The 26290-nt window shown below is 44.5% G+C and overlaps 1 protein-coding gene across 1 annotated transcript in view; it reads right to left on the reverse strand.

Moving 5' to 3' along the window:
- AEBP2 (AE binding protein 2) overlaps positions 1-26290 on the reverse strand; it is a gene marked incomplete in the record, with an annotated part of 407327 nt that overhangs the window by 78225 nt on the left and 302812 nt on the right. Inside the window, 2 exon segments of the mRNA XM_044088225.1 lie at positions 11372-11439; positions 25004-25128. Of these exon segments, the coding sequence (XP_043944160.1) occupies positions 11372-11439; positions 25004-25128 (193 nt within the window).

The following is a 26290-nucleotide window of genomic DNA, read 5'->3' on the forward strand; positions in this document are numbered from 1 at the left end:
TTTTGTCGGGGGTTGAGACCCTTTAAAAAAGAGAAGAGATGGGGCCTTGAGAGGGGGGGTCTGAGGACCCTGTTTTTTGGTTTTTATGGCTGCTTTAGATTTAGTGAAAGCTTTAATAGAGAAGGAGGAAGGCCTGAGTTTCCCCGCCAAGAGTGGCGTCGGTATCAGCAGTAGGAATGGGGACAGAGGAGCCTGCGACCTCGGGTACTGAAGACACCGGTAATGTAGTGTCATCGGTACTCAGGGGCTGCGTAGGCGCCTCACTGAGCACCGGAGAACCGGTAGTCGGTGCGGACCTCGTATGTCGGTCCTTATCTTTGCGTCTTTTACTCAAAACTGGAGTCGGAGTATCCGACGACATAATATAATTAAATTTTTTGCCAAAATAGTGAAGGGCGAACTCCGCCCAGCGCTTAATAGTGCGCTTGTTGAATCTAGCACAAAAACAGCATGGCGAGACGTCATGGTCTGGGTCTAAGCAAGGTATACAGAAAGAGTGGAAATCCTTATGCGGTATTTGCTTCCCACATGAAGTGCAATTATTAACTTTGTCTGACATCGGTCTGAGGCAAGAAAAGTTTCCCCAATGGGGTACTTAGCTTTCAAGAAGACTTCGGCTGAAATACTGTTCGTAAATCTCAGGAGCTGGCCGACCGGCACTTGCGAACTGCTTCTGCTTCAGGCACCGCGCGGCAAGAAAGACTGAAGAAGATGGCGTCGGCTGCCTCTTTTATACCCCAGCCGCACTGACGTCAGGGAACAAGCGACGACAACCAACGCTGGACCTAGTCTTTGGAATTCGGCCGACCGAGGACCCACCTGATGGCAGGATAACCCATCTGTAATGACTGCAGCTGTATGCACGATGAACATCGTCTTGTTATGAGGCGACAACGCTACCGCAGAGACACCCTGGCTGGGTAAAATATGATAAAAGGCTCTACAGCCATGAGGGCCTGTAGCTCTGAAACTCTTCTTGATGAAGTAATTGCTAGTAGCAGAGCTGTCTTCCATGATAAGAACTTTATATCAGCGGTAGCAGCTGGTTCAAATGGAAGCAGGGTGAGCTTTTCCAACACATAATTGAGGTCCCATGCAGGTAATGGTGATCTTTTAGGAGGCCTTAAATTTTTGCCTCCTCTAAGATGCTGCTTTATTAAAGGATGAGAAAAGTTTGGGGGCTCTGTATTGTAATGTGCCGAAATGGCAGAGGCATGGATTTTGATTGATGAGAAAGATAGGCGTTTGTCAAGCATCTCAGTCAAGTATTGCAATATCTGAGGAATATGTGGTTCTGTTGTAACAGTTCCTTGTGCATGATTCGAAGCACAGAATCTCTTCCATTTGTCAGCATAAGATTTTCTAGTACTAGGCCTTCTGGCTTCCAAAATGACATCCATCACAGCTTTACTGAGAGGTGTTGTTCGTATGATTACATGAGTAGCCATGCTGCCAGGTTCAGAGTCTGTAGTTGATTGTGCAGGATCTGATTATTTTGCTGGGACAGTAGCTGTGGTCTTTGAGGCAAGGTCCAAGCTGGGTATTGAGACAAATTCCTTAGGACTGGGTACCAGTATTGGCGGGGCCAGTCCAGGGCAATTAATATCATCTTTGGCTTCTCTTGTCTGACTTTTAGGAGGATCTTGGGTAGAAGAGGCAGAGGAGGAAAGGCATAAACTGATAGGTTTTTCCAACTGAAGGATGGGGCGTCCACTTTCCATGCTTGTCTGTGATAAGTCCGTGTGCAGAATCTTTTCAACTGATAATTTTGAGGAGAGGCAAATAGATCTATATCTGGGCTCCCCCATTTCTCTTGTTATCATGCTGAAGACTTGTGGATTTAGTTTCCACTCGTGAGGATCCATAAGGTTTCTGCTTAAATCATCTGCCAGACCGTTTTGTTTTCCTGGCAGGAATTGAGCTTGAAGATGTATTTGGTAGGTCAAAGCTGTGTCCCACAGTGCCATGGCTAATCTGCAAAAGGGGTATCAGTGTGTGCCCCCCCCTTGCTTGTTTATATACCACGAGTGTGGTGTTGTCTGTCTTTATCAGTAGTTGTCCTGGATGAAGTAAGTCCTTGAAGGCTGTTAGGGCATTTTGAACAGCTAGCATCTCTTTCTGGTTGATATGTAGATGCATTTGTTTTGGTGCCCATATGCCCTGAATGCATCTTCTTGCCATGTGGGCCCCCCCAAGCATAATCTGATGCGTTTGTTGTTAAGGTCTGGCTGGCAGGTGGTAGAGTGAAGGGCCGTCCCATGTTTTGGTGACAGGCCTTTGCCCACCATAGAAACTCCTGTTGCAGGCAGGGAATGAGAGGAATCATTGTTTCCAGACTGTGTGAATGTTGATTCCATAAACTTTTTAGGTACCATTGAAGTTTCCTCATATGCAGTCTTGCATATGGAATTAGTAGGATGCAGGATGCCATGAAGCCCAGAGCCTGCAGAATTTGTCTTGCAGAAGACTATGCTTTGGTTGCCATCAGTTTGAAGTAAGTAGTCAGTTGCCTTTGTTTGTCTGGCGTGAGGGTAAGCCATCTGGGCAGTTGTATTCAAGCTTGCACCCAGGAATGTTATCTTTTGAGAGGGTACCAGTTGTGGTTTCTTTTCGTTTATTGTGTACCCTAGGCATGTTAGAAGCCTTTTCACAAACGCCAGGTGTCGAAGAAGAGTGTCCTTGTTCTCTGCTTGAATGAGACAGTCGTCCAAGTAAGAATATATTTGTATGCTTCTTTGTCTGCAAAATGCAATTACTGGTGCCAGGCACTTAGTAAAGACCATGGGCGCAGTAGATAAGCCAAAGGGCAGTGCAGAGAATTGGTAATACATTAAGCCAGTCTTGAATCTGAGGTTATCTTCTGCACAATTGTCTTACTGGGACACGTAGGCATGCCTCTTTTAAGTCTAATGTCACCAGCAAAGTATTCTTGCCCAGCATGGGCAGAAGCTGCTGCAAAGTCAGCATTTTGAATTTTGGAATGTCCAGGTATGTGTTCAAAATCAATAAATCCAGTATTGGCCACCAGGCCTTGTCTTTTCTGGGTACCAAGAACAGTCCTGAGTAAAAACCTTGTCCTTTTTCCTGTTCTGGTACTGTCTGAATGGCCCTCATATCCATGAGTGACGCAACTTGTTTTTGTGCCTCTGCCCATTGATTTTTTGGCAGATCTGGCCAACCATTTGCCATTGGCAGAGTGTGGAAATGGAATCTGTATCCCTGTGATACGATGTTTAGTACCCACTTGTCCTGGGTTATTAACTGCCAATTTTGAGCAAAAAGTGCTAATTTTCCCCCTAAGGGTGCTGCCAAAAGATAAGTGCTTGGTGTAGGCAGAGGGAAGTCATTGGGATTGCTTTCTGTAGATTTACGCTTTATCTCCTCCAGATTTGGAGTTGGATGCGCCCCATTGCTTTGACCTACACGAGTCTTGCGCTTGGTATCTGTAACCCTTGAGGCATCTGGATTTGCCCCTTTGAGCTCTGTCTGACACAGGAAAGGAGCAATTTTTTGTAGGCCAGTGTCTACTGAATCTTGGTGGCTGCACTTGTAAGAAGTCTTTAACAGATTGCATAGAACTAGCTTGGTCTTCCATTTTCTTTAAAACCTCTTCTGCCTTAATACCAAACAGAGAATCATGGTGTAAAGGTGCATCTAACATTTTAGCTTTAACATGGTCAGGCAAATTTTGTTCCTTTAACCAGGCATGCCTCCTAATTACAGATCCAGTAACTGCGGCCCTGCAGGAGGCCTCTAAAGAATCAAATCCACATTGCAAAGTATGCTTTTCAACTTGTTCAGCTGCATGCAATAATTCCTGCAATTCTTTATTTTCTGCACATTCTGAAATCAACATCATTTTCTGTTTCAGCAATCCCATAACATGCTGTTGGTACTTAAACATATGAAATTGACAGTTTAAGGCCCTGATTGCCAAGGTTTCAGATGTATAAACCTTTTTTCCCCCATCTGTCCAGTGCCCTTGAATCTCCGTCACAGGGGGTAGGATTTTTTGCTGTTGAGGCCTTAACTCCCTTTGGGCCCTGTGAAATAGTTTCAGGATCAGCAGCAGGGTTTCTAAATAAAAATGTATGAGAGTCAGGGACCCTGTAACATCTGTCAGGCTTACTGGTAGCCGGAGGTACGGGATCAGGGGTCAAACTTGACTCCGAAAACAAATCATCCACAATGTCTAAAACAGGGGGATTGGCTAAAGGCTTGTGCTGAGGGAGAAGGAAATCCCGGAGCCTCTTTTTTGATTCTGAAGTCTTGACTCTCCCAGTGAAAATGCTCCCTCAAAGTATGCAAGGTTTCTCCAAATGAATAGTCCACAAGAGGAGATGCAGATGGAATAGACTCCTCAGTATTAGAATCCTCATAGGGAGGTATAGATAATTACGGATCAGAAGAAATAGAAACCTGATCTGAAGATTCATAATCAGTGTCTTGACTAGGCCTCTTATCTGGAGGGGGATGGGTACCCCTGATCAAGGTAATAAGGTCTTCAGCCATTTTGATCATCTGTTTTTTAGGCATAGAGGCCTGTGCACGTGGCTCATGCATAGTTTTTTTTTAGTTTTAGAAGTTGCTTTTGTCTTTGGTTTTGCAGCTCTTGTTGGTTTGATATACAAATGTTGAGATCTAAATACACCCTCAGAAGCCGGTGCCTGCTCAGCGGCTTCGGACACATCCTAGGGAGATACATCCATCAGTCCAATACCTTGAGTATCTTGCGGCATGCCGGACTCCACATGGGTGTCGGTAGAGGCCTGCGACTCAAAGGTAGCGGGCATCAGGGGCTGCAAAAGTGCCTCACCGAGTACTGGCGAACCAGCGACTGGCTTAGGAGAAGCTTCGTCAGTTTTGGATCTCGTCTGCCTTTCTCTGTCCTTTTCTTTGCGTTTTTTATGTACTCCGGTAGTAGGATTGCTATCCGATGACATTTCTGGGTAGTTAAATCTGTTTCCAAAATACTTTGATGCAAAAATATACCGACGCTTAATAGTGCGATGGTTAAATCTAGCACAAAAAGTACAGTTTTGTACCTACCATAAATGTAGATGTTCGAGGATTCCATTGCTGCAGTCCTGACTATTGGGTATAGTCCGCGTCCAGTCGGCCCGAATACCAGAGTATAAGGCTGACGTCGGTCAGGGCGCATTAGACTGACGTCAGTACGTCAGGGTACTAATGCGCATGACCGACGTCATATCCTCAGTCTTTTCTTGCCCCAGATGTCAGAAGACCCTAAAAAGACAAGTCCCAAAACAACCTGCACCAAAAACATGTACAATATATACAGAAATATAAACATGTAAACTCACCTACACAACCACCCCTAAATACAGAGGGGAAGGAGGGAGGGTAAATTGGACTGCAGCAATGGAATCCTCGAACATCTACATTTATGGTAGGTACAAAACTGTACTATGTTCTTCGTCTTCCATTGCTGCAGTCCTGACTATTGGGTAGAATCCCAAAGCAGAGGTAAGGGAGGCTGGCAAATTATAAAGTAGTAGGAGCTGACAACATGCCTTGTAAAACAGCTGTGGCAAAACCAGCCCTAGACTTAGAGTAGATAGGAAGGTGATAATGCCTAGAGAAAGTATGCACTGAACTCCAAGTAGCTGCTTCCAGAATATCCTTAGTTGCCAGCCCCCTTAGAAATGCTGTTGAAGTGGCAGTAGCCCTAGTGGAATGAGGCCTAATCCCAGCTGGAATCTCCTTGCCATGATGGGAATAACAAAATGCAATGCAAAAGCCAATCCACCTAGAAATAGTTTGTTTTGACACAGGCTTGCCCTGAGAACTCAAAGCAAAAGAAACAAACAACTGCTGAGACTGCCTAAAATCCTTAGTCCTGCTTAAATAATAACGCAATTGCCTGTGTACATCTAAAGTGTGCAAAATCTTTTCCCCTTTATTTTGAGGTTCTGCAAAAACGTAGGCAAATGAATAGTTTGGTTTAAAGCCACACTAGAAACCACCTTAGGCATAAAAGAAGGATTAGTACGTAATGATACCCTATCCTTATGGAAAATCAAAAAAGGCTCTACTGCCATAAGGGCCTGCAACTCAGACACCCTTCTTGCAGAAGTAATAGCCAACAGAAAAGCAGTCTTCCATGACAAATATTTCAATTCAGCAGTAGCTGCAGGCTCAAAAGGTTGTAGAGTAAGTTTTTCCAACACAAAATTGAGATCCCAAGCAGGAGTAGGAGCTCTCATTGGGGTCTTATATTCTTTGCCCCTCTAAGAAACTGCTTGAACAAAGGATGCGAAAACAAAGGTGGGTCACAATCATAGTGAGCTGAAATTGCTGCAGCATGAATCTTTATGGAAGAGAAGGACAAACCTTTGTCCAATAATTCAGTAAGATATTGAAGAGCCACACTCAAATTAGGCTCTGAAATCTCCAAATTCTTTGCTGTACTCCAACATAAAAATCTCTTCCAGTTTTCATACACTCTCCTTGTACTAGGCCTTCTAGCTTCCATAATCACATTTAAAACTTGTTGAGGAAGTTGAGACCTGCTGTGTTTCAACACAGAATATGCCAGGCTGTTAGATGAAGAGAGTGAAGCTTGACATTGAGCAGATGACCGTCCTTCTGAGATAACAGATGAGGAATCAGAGGTAAAGGCCATGGAGGCTTCTTTACCAGACTCCGTAGAAGTGGGTACCAGTGTTGCCGAGGCCAATCTGGAGCTATCAAAATCATCCTTGGCCTGTCTTGTCTGACCTTTAATAGTACCTTTGGAAGAAGCGGTAGAGGTGGAAAGGCATACACATGAAGGTTTTCCAACTGAAAGACAGAGCATCCACTTTCCAAGCTGTGTGATGAAACCCCTTTGTGCAATACTTTGGCAGCTGGTGGTTTAGTGGAGAAGCGAACAGATCTATGTCTGGAGTTCCCCATGACACTGTCAGTTTCTGAAATACATGAAGATCCAGTTTCCACTCGTGGGGATCCATGATTTGTCTGCTTAACACATCTGCTAAGGAGTTCTGTGCTCCTGGCAGAAACCTTGCCTGAAGAGTTAGTTGCAAGCTTAGCGCAGTCTCCCATAAAATCATTGCTTGCCTGCATAGAGGATAAGAATGTGTTCCCCCTTGCTTGTTGATGTACCACATGACAGTTGTGTTGTCTGTTAGAATCAACACCTGCCCTGGAAGAAGTAACTCCTTGAAAGCCATTAATGCAAACTGGACTGCTAACATCTCCTTCATGTTGATATGTAGATGCTGTAGTCTGGCAGGCCACTTGTCTTGTATCCACTTTCTATTTAGATGAGCTCCCCAAGCAATGTCCGAGGCATCTGTCTTTAGAATCTGACTTGCCTCTGGCCGGGTCACAGAGAGTCCCTTGTTTAGGTGACATTCCTGAGCCCACCACAAGAATTCTTTTTGAAGGCAAGGTATTATTTGAATGACAGTGTCCAAATCCTGGCAGTGCTGTGTCCATACATTTTTGAGATACCATTGTAGCTTCCTCATATGCAGTTTGGCATTGGGAAGCACCAGAATACAAGATGCCATGAACCCTAATGCTTGAAGGACTGTCCTTGCAGTCAGCACGGACTGATGAGATAGTTGATGGAAGTAAAGTGACAGACTCTTTTGTTTGTCCGGGGTAAAAAGGCCATCTGGGCTGCTGTATTCAGTCTTACACCCAGAAAGCACATGTCTTGAGAGGGTACTAGACTGGACTTTATTTCGTTCACAGAATACCCTAGGCATCTTAGCACTGCTATAACATATTCCAGATGCTGTAGAAGGTCTTCCTTTTCTTGAGCCAGAATCAGGCAGTCGTCCAAGTAAGGATAGATTTGAATTCCTTGAAGCCTGAAGTAAGCTATCACTGGAGCCAGAACCTTTGTGAATACTCTGGGCGCAGTAGATAAGCCAAAGGGCAATGCAGAGAACTGATAATGAGAATTTCCAGCTCGAAACCGCAGATACCTCCTGCAACTTAGCCTTATAGGCACATGAAGGTAAGCTTCCTTGAGATCTAAAGTTACCATCCAGTGATCTTTGCCCAGCAGAGGTAAAAGCTGTTGTAACGTCAACATCTTGAACTTGGGAATGTCCAAAACGTGTTGAGGAGAGATAAATCCAAAATTGGTCTCCACGTGTTCCCCTTCTTTGGTACAAGGAACAGGCGAGAATAAAATCCTAGGCCCCTTTCTGATACAGGGACTGGCTGAATGGCCCCTATGTGAAGTAACTGTAAAACTTGCTTGTGAGCCTCTTTTCTTTGTAGAGGAGGAACGTCTGGCATGCCTTTGAAAGGGGCATTGTATGGAAATAAAATCTGTAACCGTGGTGAATGATATCCAACACCCATTTGTCTTGAGTAATTAAATCCCAATTTTCTTTGAAAAGAGACAGTCTTCCTCCCAAAGGAGCTGCCAAGCGTGAATCTGCTGGCAGCTGAAAAAACAGGTCATTGGGTCTGTTTACGAAAGGACTGACCCCTGCCCTCACCAGAAGTCTGAGCAGGTGAACTCCCTGTTCTAGGCCTAAAAGAACCTTGAGCCCTGCCCCTACCACGTCTAGACCTACCCCTAGACTGAGAATCATAAGCAGGATATGTCCACCCCTTAGCAGGCCAATTTCTACTAAACTTGGTGGCTGCACCTGCAAAAATCTTTAACAGTTTGCATAGACTTAGCTTTGTCCTCCATTTTCTTTAAAACTGCTTCCACAGGCGAACCAAACAACACATCAGACTGCAAAGGAGCATCCAAAATCCTTGTCTTAACATGCTCAGCTAAATTCTGATCCTTCAACCAGGCATGCCTGCGAAGAACAGAACTGGTAGCAGCCACCCTCGAGGAGGCCTGTACAGCATCAAAACCACATTGCAAAGAATGCTTACCCACTTGTTCAGACACATGAACCAAATCCAGCAACTCTTTACACTCAATACCTTCCGCCAAAGCATCCACCTTAGATTTCAATTGTGAAAGGAGATAATTCTGATATTTTAGCATGTGAAACTGACAATTCAAAGCTCTCATGGCTAGAGTGGAAGAAGTATACACTTTCTTTCCCCACCTATCCAAAGCCCTTGCCTCTTTATCAGTGGGAACAGGATTTTTAACCACAGAAGCCTTTACACCCTTAGGCCCTTGAGAAATAGTTTCTGGGTCTGCCCTAGGACTCTTAAACAAATATTTATGAGCTTGGGCACCCTATAATACCTATCAGGCTTAACAGGAGCAGGAGGCAAAGAGTCAGGGTTCAGGAAGCCTCTGCAAAACATCTTCCACCACATTCAACACAGGAGGAATAGCTAAAGGCCTATGCTGGGGTAAAACAAGAACTACCTAAGCCTTTTCCTGGAGTCAGAGTAATCCTGGCCTTCCCATTTAAAGTGCTCCCTCATGGAATGCAAAGTCTCTGAAAATGAGAAATCCTCAGGTGGAGACGCTGTAGGAGTGGAATCATCCACATCAGAATCAGAATAAGTAGGATACTCCTGCAAATCTTCCACAGAAGATTCTGAAGCCTCTGAACACTGTTCAAAACTATCAAACTCGGTTCCACCCTAGGCCTCTTATCAGGCGGGGCATAGAACCCCTAATCATAGTAATCAAATCTTCTGCCATTTTAAGCATATGTGTCTTAGGTACAGAACCCGAAATGCTAGGAGAAGCCCCACTGAAGCTGAAGTAGGCCTACCCCTCAAAGAAGTTTTGGCAACAGAAGGAGAGGCCCTAACTACCTTGGGAAGAGAGGGAAGAACAGTCACCTGAGAAGCCCCTCAGCCTGGCCTACCTCCTGAGAAGGCACATCCTGTAAGAGTATAGTTTCTGCCTGGGACTCCATGGAAACTCCTGGCAAAACCTCCGGCTCCACTGAGCCTTCTAAAGAACCGGCGTCCGGAACTGCCGGTTCCTCAACCCTAGGCTTCACTGTTTTATCCTTGCGCTTCTTGGAGGCGGGCCGGAGCATCCGTCGGCATTTTATAATTGCAACGCTTCCCAAACACTAACCTGGCACAGTCTAACCTCCTCTTAATAGTGCGTTTGTTAAACCTAGCACAAGAGCGGCAACCAACAACGTCGTGCTCAGGCCCTAAACAAGGTATACACAAGGTATGATAATCCCTATGAGGTATCTGTTTCCCACAAGAAATACAGTTATTCACTTTTTCTGACATCCGGTAAAATACTGAGGCAAGAAAAAACTAAAATGTTCCCCAACGGGGTACTTAGCCAACTCTGTTTCGGTCTGAAACTCCGGTTTCGGAAATATTTCAGAACGCCAACCTGCACTCGCAAAACTGCTTCTGCATCGGACCATGCGGCAAAAAAGACTGAGGATATGACGTCGGTCATGCGCATTAGTACCCTGACGTACTGACGTCAGTCTAATGCGCCCTGACCGACGTCAGCCTTATACTCTGGTATTCGGGCCGACTGGACGCGGACTATACCCAATAGTCAGGACTGCAGCAATGGAAGACGAAGAACATCCGACAGCCAGGCACGTTGTGATCAGGGCCTAGGCAAGGAGTACAGTATAAATGGAAATCCTTATGAGGTATTTGCTTCCCACAAGTAATACAATTAACTTTTTTCTGACATTGGTAAAAAGCAAGAAAAAAAAGTTTCCCCAACGGGATACTTAGCTTTAGTGAAGACTTCGGTTCTGAAACTCAAACTCGAATATTTCAGTAGTCGGCCGACCAGCACTTGCGAAATGCTTCTGCTTCGTTCACTGCGCAGCAATTAAGACTAAAGAAAATGGCGTTGGCTGCATGTTTTATAGACCTGGCGTCATGGAAGAGAAGACAGCAACCGACGCAGGACCCAAGACTTGGAATTCAGGTCGACTGAGGGCAACCTGCCAGCAGATTACCCAAATGTAATAACTGCAACAGTGAAACACGAAGAACATCATTAACCAAACAAATGATAATGTCAAGTTATGCATTTATTTATGCTACTGACAGCCACACATGAAGCTAATCACTGTCAAACATAACTGACAGCTAACTGGTTAGTTCAACTAATGCACAACGTTTTTTTATATAATTTAATTGTGTAGACATTACAGATCAATGGTGTTTTGAAACTGACTAGTTAACTTTACAGTGCATGAAACTGCAGCTCATCAAGAATTCAATGAGATACAAACCTAATATGGTGATAAAGCAATGCCCATACAGACTGGCAAAGACAAAGAAAAATAAGTAGAATGCAAAGATGAACACTTCCAAACTACCAATAAATGCAGTATACTGCATTACTTAAATTATTTATATTGGTTCAATGTTTACCACTCTGCTGAGCAGCAGTCACTGTTATTTTCAAAAAAGCAGGAAAACTGACTGCACATAATGACATTGGCTACATACTTACATGTCCTCAGGTGCCCAGTGAAGCAGCACTTTAATCTTTCCAGAGTCCTCTTTTCTCCTCGCAATTACCTGTTAAAAATATGAGATGCCTGTAACATGATCATCAGATGAGAGTAATGTTGCACGTTTTCTTAAAGGAACATTTTCCAGAGGATAACAAACATTAACTTACAGGTGTACTAAGACAAAGTACAGTTTTGTACCTACCATAAATGTAGACGTCCGATAGGTATGCATCTGCAGTCATCACATATGGGTTGTCCTGCCTCAGGCAGCACTTCGGTCGGCCGGATTCCAAAGTCCTGGTCCGGCGTCGGCTGATGTCGCCCTTTCCCCGAAGTCAGAGCGCCTGGGGTATAAAAACGTCAGCCGACGCCATCTTCCTCAGTTTTTCTTGCCCCAGATGCCAGGTGCCCTCTAAGAAAGGCTAAATTTGGAGGAATGCAATAAATTCCAAACATGCACAGAAATATATATATATATATATATATATATATATATATATATATATATATATATATATATACATATAGATATATAAAACAAATACACCATAATAGATAACCACAGCAAGCTATGAGAGGGAGAAGTACCCAGAAATACCACAGAGTGGAAGGAGGGAGGGTAAACCTGACTGCAGATGCATACCTATCGGACATCTACATTTATGGTAGGTACAAAACTGTACTATGTCCTTCAAGGATGAATCTGCAGTCATCACATATGGGTAGAATACCATAGCCAATCTGGGGGTGGAGGATCTATGTAAAGGATGGTGTAGCTAAAATGCTCTGCAGGACTGCTGTAGCAAAGCCTGCTCTGGATCTGGAATATAAAGATAAATTGTAATGCTTGGAAAATGTATGCACGGAGCTCCATGTAGCAGCTTCTAAAATGTGCTTGGTAGCCACCCCTCTTAAGAAGGCTGTGGAGGTGGCTGTGGCTCTGGTCGAATGAGGTCTAATGTTAGCTGGAACAGTTTTTCCATGAAGGGAGTAACAAAAACGAATGCAGTTTCCTATCCATTTAGAAATTGTCTGTTTTGAAATTGCTCTTCCTTGTGCACTAGCAGCTTATGCTACAAACAGCTGGTCAGTTTTTCTGTTACTTTTAGTTCTGTCCAAGTAGTAGCGCAACTGTCTGTGTATGTCCAGGGTGTGCAGAAGCTTTTCCCCTTTGTTTTGTGGATTTGGAAAGAAGGTAGGCAGGTGAATAGCTTGGTTTAATGAGACCCTGGATACCACCTTTGGCATAAATGAAGGATTGGTTCTCAAAGAGACTCTGTCTTGATGAAAGATAAGAAATGGCTGCACTGCCATGAGGGCCTGTAATTCAGATACTCTTCTTGCTGAGGTTATGGCCAGAAGGAAAGCAGTCTTCCAAGACAGGAACTGTAGTTCTGCAGATGCTGCTGGTTCAAAGGGAGGCAGTGTTAGTTTTTCCAACACGAAGTTAAGGTCCCAAGTAGGGACTGGTGGATTCCTTGGGGGATTAATGTTTTTAATTCCTCTTAGAAACTGTCTTAGGAGAGGATGAGAGAAGACAGGTGGATCAGTATTGTACTCTGCTGAAATTGCTGAAGCATGAATTTTAATGGAAGAGTAAGACAGGCCATTGTGGAGCATTTCTGCTAAATATTCCAGGATATGTGCCATGCTCATAACTGTTTCATCTAGGCCCTTTGAGGCGCTGCAGGTATGAAATCTTTTCCATTTTGCTGAGTATGCCTTTCTTGTGGAAGGCCTGCCAGCTTCCATGATGATATTCTTCACTCTCTTGGATAGCTTATCCTGGTGATGAGTCAAGGTATTTTCCAGGCAGCTAGTTGTAATGTTTTCAGGTTGGAATGCAGAGTTTTGTAATTGTGCTGTCAGGAGAAGCGGCCATTGTGGAAGAAGCCATGGTTTTGTCCGTGACATGCTCTTTAGCAATGGGTACCAGTGCTATCTTGGCCAGTCCGGAGCTATCAGAATCACTCTTGGCTGCTCTGCCCTGATCTTCAGTAAGACCTTGGTCATTAATGGAAGAGGTGGGAATGCATACACTGTTACGAGTTCTCCAGCTGAAAGAGAGCGTCCACTTTCCATGCTTGTGGGTGGTATGTCCTTGAGCAGAATTTCTCCAGCTGATGATTGTGTGGAGAGGCAAAGAGGTCTATGTCCGGTCTCCCCCATGATTGTGTTATCTGATGGAAGATGTCTGGGTGCAGCATCCATTCGTGTGCATCCATGATGTTCCTGCTTAAGCTGTCCGCCAGTATATTGTCCTTTCCTGGCACAAACTGGGATTGCAGCTGTATATTGAGTGTCAAGGAAAGTTCCCATAGATTCATTGCCAGTCTGCAAAGAGGGTAGGAATGGGTGCCTCCTTGCTTGTTTATGTACCACATAACTGTAGTGTTGTCTGTCCTTATTAGCAGGTGGCCTTGATGTAGAAACAACTTGAAGGCCTCGATTGCATGTATCACTGCCAGCATTTCCTTTTGGTTTATGTGCATGCGTAGCTCTTTTTGTGACCATAGTCCTTGAATGCACCTTCCCTCCATGTGCACTCCCCATCCATGGTCTGAAGCGTCCGTTGTAATGGTTTGGCTGGCTATTGGCTTGCTGAAGGGCAGACCCCTGTTTGACTGGCTTGCTTGAGCCCACCACAGAAATTCCCTTTGAAGGCATGGGATGAGTGGTATCAAAGTTTCCAAGCTGTGACTGTGCTGAGTCCATAGACTCCTTAGGTACCATTGTAGTTTCCTCATATGTAGCCTTGCTTGAGGAATCAGAAGAATGCAAGAAGCCATGTAACCCAGGGCCTGCAGGATTTTCCTTGCAGTCAGCTGAGTTTGTCTTGACATGAAGTAATCCGGTAGTTGACTTTGTTTTTCTTCTGTGAGGAAAGCCATTTGGGTGGTTGTGTCTAGATTTGCACCCAGAAAAGTTATTCTTTGGGATGGTACAAGTCTTGACTTGTGAATGTTGACTGTATATCCCAAGGCCTGAAGTAGGTAGATGGCATAATTCAAGTGTTTTACCAAAATTTGTTGGCTGTCCGCTTGTATAAGGCAGTCGTCCAGATACGGGTATATTTGCATCCCCTGAAGTCTGCAGTGTGCAATTACTGATGCCAGGCATTTTGTGAATACTCTGGGCCCAGTATATAAGCCAAAGGGCAATGCTGAGAATTGATAATGCTCTGAACCTGCAAGAAATCTGAGGTGTCTTCTGCAGCTTTGTCTGATAGGGACATGCAGGTATGCCTCCTTGAGGTCCAGAGTTACCAGCCAAGACCCCTTGCCCAGCATGGGAAGGAGTTGCTGTAGAGTCAGCATTTTGAATTTTGGCACAATGAGATAAGTATTTAGTGCAGACAAGTCGAGAATAGGCCTCCATTGCTTTTCTTTTCTTGGAACAAGGAAGAGTCTGGAATAAAATCCTTGGCCTTGTTCTGAGAGAGGAACCTTTTCTATTGCTTTCATTTGCATTAAGTTGGAGATTTGTTTCAAAGCCTCTGCCCTTTGATTTGGTGGCAGGTCTGGCATGCCTTTTCTTTTCGGTAATGTGTGGAAATGGAACCTGTATCCTTTGTCTATTATTTGTAGTGTCCATTTGTCCCTTGTAATAGTGTGCCAATTTTCTGAAAATAAGGAAAGCTTTCCGCCCAAAGGTGCTTCCAAGTGAGCCCTGGTTGGCGGTGTCAAAGTAAAGTCATTGAGTCTGTCCTTGTGCAGCAGTTGTAGGCCCTGCACTACTTCTCTGGTTGGGAGGCTGCCATTGACGTCCTCTGTAGGAGCCTCTAGCTTGCCCTCTACCTCTGGCACGCCTGTTCTTGCCTCTCTGAAATCTCTGTGTCTGAAAAGGACCAGTTCTTGGAAGGCCAATTTCTGCTGAATCTTGGTGGTTGGACTTGCATAAAATCTTTGACTGTTTGCACAGATTTTGCCTTTTCTTCAAATTTCTTTAAGACCTCCTGAGCAGTGGAGCCAAATAACTTTTGCTTTTCCAGTGGAGCATCCAGAAGCTTTGCTTTAACATGGTCTGGCAGAGATTGTTCCTTCAGCCAAGCATGCCTACGTACGACTGCACCTGTCATAGCTGACCTACATGAAGCCTCCAATGCATCATAACCACACTGCAAGAAATGGTTGCTAACCTGTTGAGAGTTATGTACCAGATCCTGAAGTGATTTACGATCTAGGGGTTCAGGTGAAGACAGTTTTTTATGCAATTCATCTAACAAATACTCTTGGTACTGTATCATATGAAATTGACAGTTTAAAGCCCTCATAGAAAGGGTAGCAGAAGTATACACTTTTTTTCCCCATCGCTCTAAAGCCCTGGACTCCCTTTCAGAGGGGAGTGGATTTTTAGTAGTGACAACTGCAACCCCTTTAGGGCCCTGGGAAAAAGTTTCTGGATCAGCAGAGTGGGCCTTGTAAAGGAAAAGATGTGATTCCGGGACCCTGTAATACCTATCGGGTTTGGCAGGAGCCGGAGGGAGAGTGTCAGGTGTTGTGCTAGACTCAGAGTACACATCATCAATGACATTCAAAACAGGGGGAATAGCCAAAGGTCTATGCTGAGGCAAATGCAAGAAGGTCCTTAATCTCTTCCTGGAATCAGAAAATTCCTGGCCCTGCCATTGGAAATGCTCCCTCATAGTGTGCAGAGTTTCCCCAAAAGACAGCTCTTCAGGAGGGGAGGCTGAAGGGATAGATTCCTCTGCATCAGAATCCTCGTAGGCCGAAAAAGCCCCCTCCTGTTAGTCCGAGAGAGCATAGCCATCAGAGGCCTCATCTGAGGAGAGGGGATCAGAGGGCTCAACCCTGGGCCTTTTTTCTGTAGGAGGTTGGGAGCCCCTGTCTGGATGAGGCTGAGAGCCCCTGATTAATGAAATAAGGTCCTCTGCTAGACTAAAGATCTGAGAACCTGTAGTGGGTCCCTGAGGGATAATCCTGGGAGGCATAGTTTTTGAGTGTTTAGCAGCTTTAGCCCTTGAGAATGCCTTAACAGACATGGATGCAGGAGGCCTGGCTGCACCACGTGCTGGTGTAGTTTTGTCTAAGGGAATGGTGTCGGAAGGTTCCTGGACACCAGATTCCAATGATGATTCAATAACCGATACAGTAGTGGCCTCCGGGGCCGAGGTTGTCGGTTGTACGGTTTCGGTGGACGGAAGTACCAAGGACTCTGTTTCAGCCGAAACCGAGACACTCGCGGTAGGCCTGGCCGTGGTTTCAGCCGAAACCGCGGACTGCGTGTGTCGGTCCTTGTCCTTCCGTTTCTTTATTAAATGTGGAGTCGGAGTCTCCGACGGCATATTGTAAGCAAAACTAGCCCCAAAAAATTCCTCTGCAAACTCCGCCCGATGTCTTAGAGTGCGTCGGTTGAAGGAAGCACAGGTGGAACAGGCCGAGACGTTGTGGTCTGGGCCTAGGCAAGGTAGTCAATATGAGTGGAAATCCTTATGAGGTATTTGTTTCCCACAAGTCAAGCAATTATTAATTTTATCTGACATCGGCTGAGGCAAGAAAGAGTCCTCAACGGGGTACTTAGCTTTTGAAGTCTTCGGTTTAGCTGAGTTAGAGGAGCTGGCTGACCGGCACTTGCGAACTGCTTCTGCTTCGGGCACCACGCGGCAAGAAAGACTGAGGAAGATGGCGTCGGCTGACGTTTTTATACCCCAGGCGCTCTGACGTCGGGGAAAGGGCGACATCAGCCGACGCCAGACCAGGACTTTGGAATCCGGCCGACCGAAGGGCTGCCTGAGGCAGGACAACCCATATGTGATGACTGCAGATGCATCCTTGAAGGACATCAACATAACAGCTAAACAGGAACGGCTTACAAGAGCTGTAACATGGATCTAAATCTCTCATACAAAGTACAGTTTTGTACCTACCATAAATGTAGATGTTCGAGGATTCCATTGCTGCAGTCCTGACTATTGGGTATAGTCCGCGTCCCAGTCGGCCCGAATACCAGAGTATAAGGCTGACGTCGGTCATGGCGCCTTAGATTGACGTCAGTACGTCAGGGTACTAATGCGCATGACCGACGTCATTTCCTCAGTCTTTTCTTGCCCCAGATGTCAGAAGACCCAAAAAGACAAGTCCCAAAAACAACCTGCACCAAAAAACATGTACAATATATACAACAATATATACAAAAAATATAAGCATGTAAACTCACCTACACAACCACCCCTAAACACAGAGGGAAGGAGGAGGGTAAATTGGACTGCAGCAATGGAATCCTCGAACATCTACATTTATGGTAGGTACAAAACTGTACTATGTTCTTCGTCTTCCATTGCTGCAGTCCTGACTATTGGGTAGAATCCCAAAGCAGAGGAAAGGGAGGCTGGCAAATTATAAGGAAGTAGGAGCTGATAACATGCCTTGCAAAACAGCAGTGGCAAAACCAGCCCTAGACTTAGAGTAGATAGGAAGATGATAATGCTTAGAGAAAGTATGCACTGAACTCCAAGTAGCTGCTTCCAAAATATCCTTAGTTGCCACCCCCCTTAGAAATGCTGTAGAAGTGGCAGTAGCCCTAGTGGAATGAGGCCTAATCCCAGCTGGAATCTCCTTGCCATGATGGGAATAACAAAATGCAATGCAAAAGCCAATCCACCGGGAAATAGTTTGTTTTGACACAGGCTTGCCCTGTGAACTCAGGGCAAAAGAAACAAACAACTGCTGAGACTGCCTAAAATCCTTAGTCCTGCTCAAATAATATCTCAATTGCCTGTGTACATCTAAAGTGTGCAAAATCTTTTCCCCTTTATTTTGGGGATCTGCATAAAAAGTAGGCAAATGAATAGTTTGGTTTAAAGCCACACTAGAAACCACCTTAGGCATAAAGGAAGGATTAGTACGTAATGATACCCTATCCTTATGGAAAATCAAAAAAGGCTCTACTGCCATAAGGGCCTGCAACTCAGACACCCTTCTTGCAGAAGTAATGGCCAACAGAAAAGCAGTCTTCCATGACAAATATTTCAACTCAGCAGTAGCCTTGAGGCTCAAAAGGTTGTAGAGTAAGTTTTTCCAACACAAAATTGAGATCCCAAGCCGGAGTAGGAGCTCTCATGGGGGTCTTATATTCTTTGCCCCTCTAAGAAACTGCTTGAACAAAGGATGCGAAAACAAAGGTGGGTCACAATCATAATGAGCTGAAATTGCTGCAGCATGAATCTTAATGGAAGAGAAGGACAAACCTTTGTCCAATAACTCAGTAAGATATTGCAGAGCCACACTCAAATTAGGCTCAGAAATCTCCAAATTCTTTGCTGTACTCCAAAATAAAAATCTCTTCCATTTGTCTGCGTACACCTTCCTTGTACTAGGTCTTCTAGCTTCCATAATCACATTTAAAACTTGATGAGGAAGTTGAGACCTGCTGTGCTTCAAGAGAGAATATGCCAGGCTGTTAGATGAAGAGAGTGAAGCTTGACATTGAGCAGATGACCATCTTTCTGAGATAACAGATGAGGAATCAGAGGTAAAGGCCATGGAGGCTTCCTTACCAGACTCCGTAGTAGTGGATACCAGTGTTGCCGAGGCCAATCTGGAGCTATCAAAATCATCCTTGGCCTGTCTTGTCTGACCTTTAATAATACCTTTGGAAGAAGAGGCAGAGGTGGAAAGGCATAGACATGAAGGTTTTTCCAACTGAAAGACAGAGCATCCACTTTCCAAGCTGTGTGATGAAACCCCTTTGTGCAATACTGTGGCAGCTGGTGGTTTAGTGGAGAAGCGAACAGATCTATGTCTGGAGTTCCCCATGACACTGTCAATTTCTGAAATACATGAAGATCCAGTTTCCACTCGTGGGGATCCATGATTTGTCTGCTTAACACATCTGCTAGGGAGTTCTGTGCTCCTGGCAGAAACCTTGCCTGAAGAGTTAGTTGCAGGCTTAACGCAGTCTCCCATAAAATCATTGCTTGCCTGCATAGAGGATAAGAATGTGTTCCCCCTTGCTTGTTGATGTACCACATGACACCTGCCCTGGAAGAAGTAACTCCTTGAAAGCCATCAATGCAAACTGGACTGCTAACATCTCCTTCATGTTGATATGTAGATGCTGTAGTCTGGCAGGCCACTTGTCTTGTATCCACTTTCCATTTAGATGAGCTCCCCAAGCAGTGTCCGAGGCATCTGTCGTTAAAATCTGACTCGCCTCTGGCCGGGTCACAGAGAGTCCCTTGTTTAGGTGACATTCCTGAGCCCACCACAAGAATTCCTTTTGAAGGCAAGGTATTATTTGAATGACAGTGTCCAAATCCTGGCAGTGCTGTGTCCACACATTTTTGAGATACCATTGCAGCTTCCTCATATGCAGTTTGGCATTGGGAAGCACCAGAATACAAGATGCCATGAACCCTAATGCTTGAAGGACTGTCCTTGCAGTCAGCACGGACTGATGAGATAGTTGATGGAAGTAAAGTGACAGACTCTTTTGTTTGTCCGGGGTTAAAAAGGCCATCTGGGCTGCTGTATTCAGTCTCACACCCAGAAAGCACATGTCTTGAGAGGGTACTAGACTGGACTTTATTTCGTTCACAGAATACCCCAGGCATCTTAGCACTGCTATGACATATTCCAGATGCTGTAGAAGGTCTTCCTTTTCTTGAGCCAGAATCAGGCAGTCGTCCAAGTAAGGATAGATTTGAATGCCTTGAAGCCTGAAGTAAGCTATCACTGGAGCCAGAACCTTTGTGAATACTCTGGGCAGTAGATAAGCCAAAGGGCAATGCAGAGAACTGATAATGAAAATCTCCAGTTGAAACCGCAGATACTTTCTGCAACCTAGCCTTATAGGCACATGAAGGTAAGCTTCCTTGAGATCCAAAGTTACCATCCAGTGATCTTTGCCCAGCAAAGGTAACAGTTGTTGTAACGTCAACATCTTGAACTTGGGAATGTCCAGATAAGTGTTGAGGATAGATAAATCCAAAATTGGTCTCCACGTGTTCCCCTTCTTTGGTACTAGGAACAGGCGAGAATAAAATCCAAGCCCCTTTCTGATACAGGGACTGGCTGAATGGCCCCTATCTGGAGTAACTGAGAAATTTGCTTGTGAGCCTCTTTTCTTTGTGGAGGAGGAACATCTGGCATGCCTTTGAAAGGGGGCAGTGTGTGGAAATAAAATCTGTAACCGTGATGAATGATATCCAGCACCCATCTGTCTTGAGTGACTAAATCCCAATTTTCTTTGAAAAGAGACAGTCTTCCTCCCAAAGGAGCTGCCAGACGAGAATCCACTGGCAGCTGAAAAGGCAGGTCATTGGGTCTGCCTACGAAAGGACTGACCCCTGCCCTCACCAGAAGTCTGAGCAGGTGAACTGTCTGATCTAGGCCTAAACGGACCTTGAGCCCTGCCCCTACCACGTCTAGACCTACCCCTAGACTGGGAACCATAAGCAGGATATGTCCACCCCTTAGCAGGCCAATTTCTACTAAACTTCGGAGGCTGCACCTGCAAAAAATCTTTAACAGTCTGCATAGACTTAGCTTTGTCCTCCATTTTCTTTAAAACTGCTTCCACAGGCGGTCCAAACAACACATCAGACTGTAAAGGAGCATCCAAAATCCTGGTCTTAACATGCTCAGCTAAATTCTGATCCTTCAACCAGGCATGTCTGCGAAGGACAGAACTAGTAGCAACCACCCTCGAGGAGGCCTGAACAGCATCAAAACCACACTGCAAAGAATGCTTACCCACTTGTTCAGACACATGAACCAAATCCAGCAATTCTTTACACTCAATACCTTCCGCCAAAGCATCCACCTTAGATTTCAATTGTGAAAGGAGATAATTCTGATATTTTAGCATATGAAACTGACAATTCAAGCCCTCATGGCTAGAGTGGAAGAAGTATATACTTTCTTACCCCACCTATCCAAAGCCCTTGCCTCTTTATCAGAGGGTACAGGATTTTTAACCACAGAAGCTTTAACACCTTTAGGCCCCTGAGAAACAGTTTCTGGGTCTGCCCTAGGACTCTTAAACAAATACTTATGAGCTTGGCACCCTATAATACCTATCAGGCTTAACAGGAGCAGGAGGCAAGCAGTCAGGGTTCAGGGAAGCCTCTGCAAAAACATCCTCCACCACATTCAACACAGGAGGAATAGCTAAGGGCCTATGCTGGGGTAAAAACAAGAATTCCCTAAGCCTTTTCCTGGAATCAGAGTAATCCTGGCCTTCCCATTTAAAGTGCTCCCTCATGGGGTGAAGAGTCTCTGGAAAAGAAAAATCCTCAGGAGGAGAAGCTGTAGGAGTGGAATCATCCACATCAGAATCAGAATAAGTAGGAAACTCTTGCAAGTCTTCCACAGAAGACTCTGAAGCCTGTGAACACTGTTCAAAACTATCTAACTCCTGGTCCACCCTAGGCCTCTTATCAGGCGGGGGCATAGAACCTCTAATCAGAGTAATCAAATCTTCTGCCATTTTAAGCATATGTTTCTTAGGCACAGAGCCGAAATGCTAGGAGAAGCCCCCACAGAAGCTGAACTTGGCCTACCTCTAAAAGAAGCTTTGGCAACAGAAGGAGAGGCCCTAACTACCTTGGGAAGAGAGGGAAGAACAGTCACCTGAGAAGCCCCCTCAGCCTGGCCTACCTCCTGAGAGGGCACATCCTGTAACAGTAAAGTATCAGCCTGAGACTCCATAGAGACTCCTGGCAAAACCTCTGGCTCCCCTGAGCCTTCTAAAGAACCGACGTCCGGGACTGACGGTTCCTCACCCCTAGGCTTCACTGTTTTGTCCTTGCGCTTCTTGGATGAAGCGGGCGTCGGAGCATCCGACGGCATATTATAATTGCAACGCTTCCCAAACACTAACCTAGCACAATCTAGCCTCCTCTTAATAGTGCGCTTGTTAAATCTAGCACAAGGGCGGCAACCAACAACGTCGTGCTCAGGCCCTAAACAAGGTATACACAATGTATGATAATCCCTATGCGGTATCTGCTTCCCACAAGAAATACAGTTATTCACTTTTTCTGACATCCGGTTAAATACTGAGGCAAGAAAAAACCAAAATGTTCCCCAACGGGGTTACTTAGCCAACTCTGTTTCGGTCTGAAACTCCGGTTTCGGAAAATCTCAGAACGCCAACCTGCACTCGCAAAATTGCTTCTGCATCGGACCATGCGGCAAAAAAGACTGAGGAAATGACGTCGGTCATGCGCATTAGTACCCTGACGTACTGACGTCAGTCTAAGGCGCCATGACCGACGTCAGCCTTATACTCTGGTATTCGGGCCGACTGGGACGCGGACTATACCCAATAGTCAGGACTGCAGCAATGGAAGACGAAGAACATCAATCTGTCAAACACACAACTCTCTTAAGTCTGCCTGCATGGGGGAAAACATTTGACTAAAAGTGTACCTAACATTCACTTAACTACTGAAAACGTACATTCCACTTGCGATAAGGCAGAAATTACTTGCGTAATGCTGAATCCTTTTCATCTCAGTCCTTCCGATACTACTGCTGGTTACCAAGCCACCTGTCAGCTTCGATCTGGAAATGGGCTAGTGCTCCTAGCTTCCTCAGGAGGTTAACACTTTATTGCTGCGAGGAGTCAGATGTCCAGACAGGGGAATACAAAGATCCTTTTGAGTCACAGATGTGATGCAACTGCTATCATGCACTTGCTGAACACCTGAGGGCTGTGGTAAGATCAAAGGGCAAGGTCCGGAGTGGGTAATGATTAGCTCCTAGTCAGAAGCACAGAACACCTTAACTCCTTTGCAGTCTTTATGTGTTAGTCGGCATCCTGAAGGTCAATCAAATACTTAGTCATTTGCCTTCAGACAGGGAAAAATAGCTTGCACCAATACCACTCTGAAAGGTGTCTTTTTGACGTAGAAGTTTAGGCTACTGAGATCCAGGACTGGCCTAAGGTCACTGTTCTTTCCCTTTTTGGGATGGATGTCCACACCATCTTACTGCTGAACATCTGCCAAAATGGTGGATGGTTTAAACAGGGTTTTGAGCATCTCTTTGAACTGTTAGAACATGAGGGGCTTTACGTCTTCTCTTCAAAGACTTTGGACCAAACCCCTGGCAGATGTTAAAACTAGTCACATCATGCTGCTAACACAGGCATAAAACATGCTGGACATGAAGGTCCTTAATCAGTATTAGCACTTCAAAGTGCACAAAAGTGCACCTAGTAGCTGTGACAAAAGCAAACATAGCCCCACACCACTGCAGTTGCAGTTTGTTTCCTAAAGGTCTGCTCACAAACAATAAGCCATTTTTTCCAAAATGTTAGCGAATGAAAAAAGGGTCTCAAGGGGTACAACTCCCTCAATGCTCTTCAGTCATAGGCTTGTACCAATAACAGACTGCTATGCACTCTCCTGTAGCAAACTTGTATGCAGCAGGAAAGACCTGAAGATGGCACAGGTGGGTGCCACCCATATAGAAGGGTATGTGGAGATCTCTAAGGTAAGGCAATGTCAACCCGGTCATGAAGGAAGAGTGGTTAAGCTCAGAAAGTCAAGTCAGTCATTGGACTTAAGTCAGTAGCAGGGTTCCCTGAAGTAACACAAACAGTGATCCAAATGAAGAACATTAAAGCAAAAAACAGCATCACTCTGTTGGTAGTCAAAAATAATTAGAACAGTGATTTTCATACCCCTTCCAAGAGAAATTCTTGCCATGTCAGATAACCTTGACAATGCCTCTATGTTCTATGCAGAATTCAGCAATGGTGACCCACATTATACCCTCCAGATAATCTGTGCCACAGATAACTATTCCTTGGTTGACACCAACCCCAGAAAATTTACAATATCCTTGGGTAGTCAGTTTTGAAAGAAAAAAAAAGCTGGATGATTCACTAAGAAGGGTGATTCTACCCTTTCACTTTCAATGCCACTTAAGGAGGAACACTGCACACTGACTACAGAATCCCTGTAGAATGTTAATGCATTTTTCCCCTTTGGCAGAAGGGGAGACTTGTGTCTACAGCGGACTCCTCTAACTTTTACAGCAGCATTTGTTTTGTGAGAGAATTCCACTGCAGCATCTACTTTATAACCATTTTTCAGCTCCATCTGTCTAGGTGGTGATGAGTATGTGCTTCTGCAACAGTTTAAACAGAGAACTGTTGTCTATACATCTTAGATGTTCAAAAATTAAATTCCAATGATCTTAAAAATTTAGTCCGATCAACCTCTTCACTTCACAACTCCTGGTTCTAAGGTTCAGTCCTAATCTCCACTCACTGTTTCTATGGAGTTCTACATGTTTTCTCAATTCTTTCTTCAGGTACTCTTAATTTCTCCTACACTGCCAACACCACACCCACCTCATGGAGCAGCTCTAGATTTATACAAGTAACAGAGCTCTAGCTCTATCCAACAGATTCCTTTAATGGCAACTAAAGAAAAACCCTACAAAGTGTTTTCCTTCTAAAAAAAATGCACAGAAAAAAAACAGTTTCACAAACATGTTCATAATTTATTCGGAGTATCTACAGCTACTCATCCATACAGTTAATGACATTAAAGGAGTGCTCAAAAAGAATTTTCTACTGTGTGCAACATGCAATATCACTAGAAATTACATCATATTAGGTACAGCAATTCCGGAAAAAAAATTAACACTTACTGTGCTTTGAAATACAACACTGTGACCATGTCCTAAACTTTCAATATGAGCTGCCAAGTTAAAGCAGATAGCTCGATGACGGATTGCATCTAGTGTCTGTGCATCAAAGAAATCATGTGGCCGTGCTGAAATGGAGAAAAAATATGAAAGCTTTACCAAATACTTAACAGTAGGCAGACAACTTTACAAGGATCCACATGAAAAAGCAAGCTTCAAACAGGGAGCAATGTCTTAAGGTGATAAACTGACAGGAAAAGTACTCATCATACACAGATCTTTTAAAGATGCATCTTAAGAAGGTAAAAATTCAGGGAATCTCTGTTACTCTGCAACTAGTAAAATAATCTTTGCACTCAAAACTCATGAACTGTGCCCTCCTATGCCTTGCTAGAAAACCCTTGCCCCTGGTTTCCGATGCATAGCAGCACAGTACACAGTTCCTTATCCCAAATGAACCACGAGATCTTCCTAAAAATAAAAAGGTGCCTTGCAAAATACAGTACCTTTGACAAATCCCCACACTTTCTAAATGTGCTTTGTCATTAACCCATTTTCCCATTTCTACATGGGGTTGGGGTGTAACATCAACATTAGCCAATGTGAACAATCACCTAGGGTCAATATTTACACAGCTAAGTGGCTAGCCCTGACATAACTAAAGTCCCAAAGCACAGCCACACTTAAAATGGGAAGGAAATATGAAAACAAAAAGCGATTCCTCTCAGAAGTTCTACTCCAGGTACTACAAGATGCAACCAGTGCATACATATCATTTTACTTTGAAAGGACTTCGGAAGTTGGTTAGATCAAACTGCCACAAGCAGGCTGATGACTAAACTTGCACATACACACATTTGCAAAGACAAACAAACTTAAGAATTCTCCTGTACAACAAGCCGGCTAAAGGAAGCTCTGTGCCTAAAGTGAAGTGACACTCATTTGTTTTACCCACTGTAAAAGACTACTTACACAAAATGTAACTTTACCATATATTCTCCACATTAATTGTGCTGTCTTTACAACTCTGTAAAGCAGGGGCTGCGGCTGAAAAGGATCAGCAGACCGGCCCACTTACCTAGTCAACAAACAGAGTAGCTACATACACCATTAGCTGAAAGCAGCACATCATCAGTACTGAGCACGTTTCAAAAACAAGTGTTAACAGAAGCAATTCTTCCACACACATTACTTTCTCACTTTAGAAACAGGTCAACAGACTTCTAAGTACCAAAAAGACGAAGAGAATCCAATGGTTTAACTTATTCCTGTAGTCCTCTTAAAATAAAA

The sequence above is a fragment of the Protopterus annectens genome, chromosome 11.part0 (assembly GCF_019279795.1).
Source record: "Protopterus annectens isolate FY-2018-M chromosome 11.part0, PAN1.0, whole genome shotgun sequence".
Lineage (NCBI taxonomy): Eukaryota > Metazoa > Chordata > Ceratodontiformes > Protopteridae > Protopterus > Protopterus annectens.